This window comes from Lates calcarifer, unplaced genomic scaffold (assembly GCF_001640805.2).
Source record: "Lates calcarifer isolate ASB-BC8 unplaced genomic scaffold, TLL_Latcal_v3 _unitig_5616_quiver_586, whole genome shotgun sequence".
Taxonomy (NCBI): domain Eukaryota; kingdom Metazoa; phylum Chordata; class Actinopteri; family Centropomidae; genus Lates; species Lates calcarifer.
Genome location: NW_026117620.1, coordinates 78,426 through 85,000, shown reverse-complemented (window position 1 = coordinate 85,000; position 6,575 = coordinate 78,426). Strand labels below are relative to the sequence as shown.

General features: G+C 44.2%; 1 protein-coding gene across 2 annotated transcripts in view; it reads right to left on the bottom strand.

Moving 5' to 3' along the window:
• Positions 1 to 6,575, bottom strand: part of fars2 (phenylalanyl-tRNA synthetase 2, mitochondrial) — a 90,797-nt gene that overhangs the window by 82,357 nt on the left and 1,865 nt on the right. The window contains exons 1-2 of one of the 2 annotated variants that reach the window (XM_051069005.1): positions 5,789 to 5,870; positions 4,634 to 4,865 (exon numbers count right to left, since the gene is read on the bottom strand). In XM_051069005.1, the coding sequence (XP_050924962.1) occupies positions 4,634 to 4,865; positions 5,789 to 5,832 (276 nt within the window). In that variant the 5' untranslated portion in view covers positions 5,833 to 5,870. Of the gene's footprint in view, positions 1 to 4,633; positions 4,866 to 5,788; positions 5,871 to 6,575 lie in introns of those variants that run through there. The other variant, XM_018663358.2, reaches the window with a different exon arrangement.

Sequence of the window (6,575 nt, the reverse complement as noted above, 5' to 3'; positions counted from 1 at the left end):
CATAAAATCCCTGTGTTAAATGAAACACAGGAGGCTGAGACGGAACAAGCTCCCAAATAAAACAGGCGAATAAAATGTTTCTGGTCTCGTGCTGCAGCTGCAACAGAAATATTCCTCCAACCTCGATGAAGTCTTTATTCTATAACTGTGTGTTTCCTCCTCCTGCAGACGGATGGAGGCAGATCGCCCACAGCTGCCCTGCAACACTGACACTGTTCAGTGACACTGGGCCATTAACGAGGTCCAGGCAGGCGCCTTTCTCTCTGCTAATGCAGTTAACAGCTGTACACCAGAGGTGCGACCTCATTTAAAAACCCACCGAGAACACCGGGGGAGAGTGATTAAGGTTCCACAGAACACAATCGGCCGCCTGGGAAATGTAGTTCAGAGCCAGAGACACAGAGGACACAGAGTTCATCTGAGAGTTTATCAACCTGGAGATGGTGAGACACAGAATAAAGACAGAGGAGGGAGAGACGGTGAAGCAGTCCTCTCCGTTTAGAAGAGAGTGATGAAGTTTGGACCAAAAGAAAAAAACACACACACACACACCTGCTGGTGAAGTGTGTGTGTGTTCAGTCGACCCAAGCAGCAGATGGTGCGGAGAACTGGTGGGATCAATCGTCATTTAGAGGTGATAGGTTTCAGTTAACTGAAAACATTCCTGTTCCCTGCTCTGTTCAACCTCCGTTTCAGTCCCTTCTGTTCCCTCAGTGGATGAAACACACTTTATTATGTGTTTACAATGAACCTATAGTTACTACAAACCTGGAACAGCAGACACCTGAGCTGACTTTTAGCTCTTAGCTTTCAGAACATCAGGGTTTTCAGCTGCAGCATCATTTCTATGAGTTTAGATTTCTTGTGGAGTTGTGTTCTGAGACTACGCCCTCTGTTTAAGCTCAGTGTTTGGTCTCCACCTCCTCCTGAGGCTCTGTAGTCCACACAGACATGGGTTTTAGCTCCATGCATGTGTCGGTGTAAACAGGAAGTAGTTTGCTCTGCAGTTGGTTGCCGATGGTGTGACCGTTTTTTGTTGGATCGAGACGAGGGTGATCAGGAAGGAACGTGGCTGATGGACGCAGTCAGGAAGTGAAGGTGGGCGTCTACCACTCACTCAGGTTCATGTAGACGAGTATACAGGGAACTCATCGTTGTTTTCTGTTCACTCTTTTCTGTCTGCTGATGCTACGAGAGCGGTGAGGGTGAACCAGAACAGTAAAGCTGTGGAGAAGCTTTATGAATTAAATCCCATTACCACACAGCAAACTGTGGTTCAGGTGTGTTCCAGTTTAGAAACGCTGCCCAGGACGGGGCGAACAGGGAACTAACAGGAGCTCGTTTTTGCCCTGGAGCCTCCTGGGAGGTTGATCTGGCTTTACACTCGACTGCAATCAACTCCACCAATCAGAGCTCAGGTCAGGCTGTAATCAGATCTACCAATCAGTAATAAAGGAATGAGGACGAGGGAAAAAAGCCAGGCCAGCAGTGCATTATGTTTTACTGCCTGATTCTGAATTCATTAGTGCTTAATTTGAATAATAAAACACTAAAACCCGACTGGGATTAAATTTGTATATTAGAGCTGAATCTTAAGAGTTACAGCCAAGGTGATTAACTGGCTAATGGCTGCTTTCAGTGGCATTACATTTGCATTAGTGTATGTTGTCTCTCTTGGCTTCGTTCCTGGTCTCGCTGTGGTAAAGCAGCAGCAGCAGTAGCTTTCTGAGATCTGCTGTCTGAGCCGATCAGTCAGCTGCTTCACCTCACAGAGTATCTGAATGTGAAGGGGCAGTTTTCAGCACCAATATGACTGCAGCGAGAGAAAAAAGCTGAGGTGTTAGGACTGTTTCCACCGTAGAGAACAGAGAGGTTCTGAGTGACAGCCAAACAAAGGATGCAGACTCCTCACCTGGAGTTTCATCTCTGCACCAAGGAGGTGAAGGTGCAAAGACTGCACCTGACAACCCCTTCACAGCAGGGGGTGTCACCTGGAGCACTTCCTGTTCTGTAAGCTACTGTCAAGCACCATCTGCAACTGGAGCTGGATCTCCTCCACTGAGTCACAACGACACCCGAAGCAGACGATTGTTTTGGAGCAGCCATTTCACATTTCACAACTCCAGAAAGAAGAAGAAAAGACGAGTGTGACGCTCCATCTTCAGTCTTGGAGACCTCTGTCTGGTCTCCTGATCCTGGACATGAAGGTCAGACTATCCCCGGCCTAATGACAGATCATCGCAAACACTCATCCTAGATTACAGGCAAAAGCCGCTGTTACATCAAATGCTGTTAATAGACAAACACATTGTCCATTGTTTGCACCTTTTGAGAAAAGCGTTTTAATTTTCCAACTATCTCCTCTCAGGTCAGACACGAGGCTCTGACTGCAGCGAGATTTAGAGCTGATGTCTCCCTGGCTGAAATCTACGATGGACAGTAATTACAGGCGAAGGCAGAGGCAGCGCGCTGGACGAGGATGGCCCCCCTGTTATTAATGAAAGCTAATGAAGGCTGCAGCTCTGATCTCCTCTCCTCCCCCCATCACTGAGGGATGGAGGGAAACAGGCAGTGAGTTAATTTAGACTACATGCACACATCCACTGCTAATACATCTCTGTGTGTGTGTGTGTGTGTCTCATTACAAAATCAGGAAGGGCTTCGGGTTAGACAGACGACTAAATGTCAACCCACATACACTGTTTTTTAAAAAGCTGCATGTCCTGACCGTGAGCCACCGAGCAAGACACCGAGCTGAACCAGAGGAGCGCTGTTCAGGCAAAAGCTGAATTAATTCAAGGCTTCGCAGAGAGAAACAAACGCTGGACAAAGTCTGTGTTTGCTAAATGCTGTTTAATATACATCATATCAAACTGTGTCAAGGTGATGCAAGTCCAGAATTAATGCTCTATGACTAATGTGAGATCAGCATTTACTCATTTTATTTTAAATTGAACCAGTTTATGTGAAGAATTTAAAATGTACTGACTTTGATGACTCCAAGTGGTCGAGTCATAAAAACAGATCAATAAGCACCAACTGTCTACATGACTGGTTCATCTTTAAAAATGTTTGCCTGCAGAATAATTTCACACAGAGAGGCTCGATTGTAGCTGCTAGCTAACTTTGAACATGCTACCACGCAAAGGTGCTAAAGGCTACGAGCTAAAAGCTGGAAATAACTGTTTATGTGCACGTTAATGTGTTAAAATATCAAGATGAGGCAGAGCTCAGACTGATAAGAATGACCTAATGTTTGAACAACATCATGATGACAGGATTCCTACAGAGACAGAGCTTTTTATTAAAGAGGAAGATCCTTTTAGTTTAACCTGAAACATCTCTATATATCTCTACCAGACTCCATAGAGAAAAACAGGGATTTAACCAGGAGCTGCTGGAATACCACTGCCTCCATCTGTTAGTGTGTCTGTGTCACTGTGTGGTACTTTTACTTCAGTAAGAAGTAATCTGATTACTTCTTCCACCACTGAAAAGTACTCACAGTAACACAGACACAGTGAACAGATGGAGGCAGTGGTATTCCAGCAGCTCCTGGTTAAATCCCTGTTTTTGTCAATGGAGTCTGGTACTGATATGCAGCAATGTTTCTTCTTTTACCGAACAGAACACATGAGCTGATAAACAGTCTCACAGCAGGCCACATAACTGATGAAGAATAACTGTGTGTCCATCCCAGTTGACGACTACACTTACAGTTACAACAAACCACAATCTGCTCCTGACAAACATTCCTAATCCTCGTGCTGTGGATTCATTTCATGCAGATGTTTGGACTCTAACTTTGTCACCATAAACATCATGAATCATCACCACACATGTTCCCTCTCAGTCCAGTTCCAGCCTTTGATTTGGACTCCTCACCACCACATCAAAGCAGCGCCTCATTTCCACTGCATTTACATTTTTCTGCCAATTAAAGCAGAGGTCAGGTTTGTTTGCATCTGCTGCGCTCTCTCCAATTTCCTCAGCCTGAGTGTGACATTAGTTAGACGCTGCAAATAAAGACAGAATCCTGGGAAACCTTCATCGTAACTTTGTCTTTGTGCAGCGAGAGGGAGGTCAGAGCCATGAGGTATTCATTCAGAGATAAATAGAAATACAGCAAACAGCAGATTTTAGCAGATGTGTCTGAAAACTAGTTTTGTATCATGGAGTTTCATTCAGTTTTGATTGTGCTTCTTATATTTATTCTACATTTTCTTCTTCTTTCTTTCGTGTCACTTCTATTCAGCATTTTATTGAACGTGCTCATGGCTAGATCAGGAAAGCCTGGGCTGAAAACCACCGTCGTACGACTCCTTAGGGTAAATACCCTGGGTACGCTGACCTCGCTTCATGGCCTCAAGAAGACTAGTGACCATTTAGTGGAAGCTAAAAGGAATAAAGATGAACATATTTTATAAACACCTGAGAGTGTCAGAGTGTCTTCTGGTTACAGTTCAGGGCAATAATAACACTGGATGACAACACACACACACACAGAGCACATTAAGTAAAGAATCTCTTTTTAAGGAAAATGCAGAGGGGAGAACAGAGATCAATATGATGCTCAACACAGTGAAACATCACAACAACACACACACACACACACACACACACGTCCACCTACTTCAGTCTGTGGAACGAACGGTGCAGAAGAGTGTGTTGATCCGGAGAGGAGGACGAGGTGGAGGGCTGGACCAGAGAAGATGGATGGATGTATGGATGGAGGGTCAGGCAGGTGGATGGATGGATGGATTTGAAGCGATCGGGTTCGGGTCACAGGCTGATGTGTCCCAGACGGATTCTTCCGCAGGTCTGAACACGGGAGGAAGCGATCGATGGGGGGGAACGTCGGGGGCCTTGATCCACCAGGCAGAAAGGAGACAGAGACAGAAAACTCAATCTGCAGCTCACAGCGGTGACTCCGAGCGAGAAACTAACAACAACCGTATCAAACAAACTCATGTCCACACACAGTGCAGTGTCTCTAACTCTGCTTCTCTCTCCACACACAGGTTCTAACAGTCTGAAGAGGAACCTTCTCAAAACACAGGCGACGCTGTGAAACTTCACTTTAATTTACTTTCCTGAAATCAGTTCACTGCAAACACACACAGTCAGTGTACTCAGCCTAATGTGATACAACACTGTAAATAATTTACTGCTGGGCTACTGTTGGTGTGTTTCACTCTTTGTTTCTGTCACTTTTCCTTTTGTGCTTCCTGAGTTTGTGTCTAAGTCTGTCACATCTCATCTTCAACTTCAATCATCAGGAAAATTAAAGATCAATTATCAATAAACTAAAAAACATAATATCATGTCAATCACTGTCATATTGATTATTAATACTGTGATGCCGGTTTACGCTCCTGCAGCGACAGATCCAGTAAAAAAACAAGAGAGAAAATGTTTTGAAGTGGAAGCTGTTAAAGGTCGTTTCTGCTGATCTGCTGTTTGAGGAGGAATCAAAATAAGAAAAGAAGGACAAAAGCTTTTCTGAGCTGTGTGTGAATGTTCCATCAAATCTTTTTCCAGAGTAAGACTTCTGCTTTTCACTTCATCTTCAGTGTCAATAACTTTGAGGAAAAACCTTTTCATTTCAGATTTGGAGAACGATGCTGCCAAGATGTAAACATGTCAGAAACCACAGGGCTGCGTTCAGCCTCACCACAGACGAGTGTTTGATAAGTTGATGGGCGTTTGATACTGAGAAAGCAGATGTGACACTGGATCGACACTGGATAAAAAGCAGTTAGGAGCCGGTGTGAACGGTGACACTGACAGAGCTCGTCCGGTCAGCTGGGACCGGAGGAAATCCTCTTTCATTGATCTGTCGCTCCTGCAGAGCCGTCCATCAGTCAGCCGCCTCTGCAGGGACACACACAGGTTTCTACTTCTATACTTGTCAGAACCCTCGTTGGTTTAATCCGTTCACCAACAGGAATTAAACAGAACAGTTGTGATTTCTCAGTCTGAATGAAACAGCAGGGTTCTTTACTCAGACTGAACGGTTGATGACAGTGGTGAGGAAATGTACTGAGGGCTGATTAAACTGAACAGAGCTGATTCATTCATTCATCAGTTGTCACAAATTAATTGGCAGCCATTTTAATTATCAGATAATCAGATTGCAGCTGCTTTACCTTTCGTCTTCTGATAATAATCTGTCTGGATTTCTGACTCATCAAGAAAATAACCTGAAGATCGATCGACAAGCATCCAAACTACATCTATACATAATCTATATTTGAGATTAAAATGACAGAGATCAGTCGCCAGACTTTCATCACCACAACACCTGAGCTGATTGACCCTCGCTGACCACCGTCACTAAGCTGTAAATGCTAACCGCTAACAGAGTGATAGGAAGAAGTAGAACATGTTCTGCATTGATGTCAGGAGGCTGCACAGACTCAACAGAGCCTGGGGAATGAAGACTGACACTCCATCTTATTTCCAACAGCTTAAAGCTACATTATAGATTTATTTAGATGTTTGGTTACTGCTTCTAAATGCTAAAGAGGTTAAACTTCAGCTTCTCTTTTTAGTTTTTTGTGTTATTTCATTTG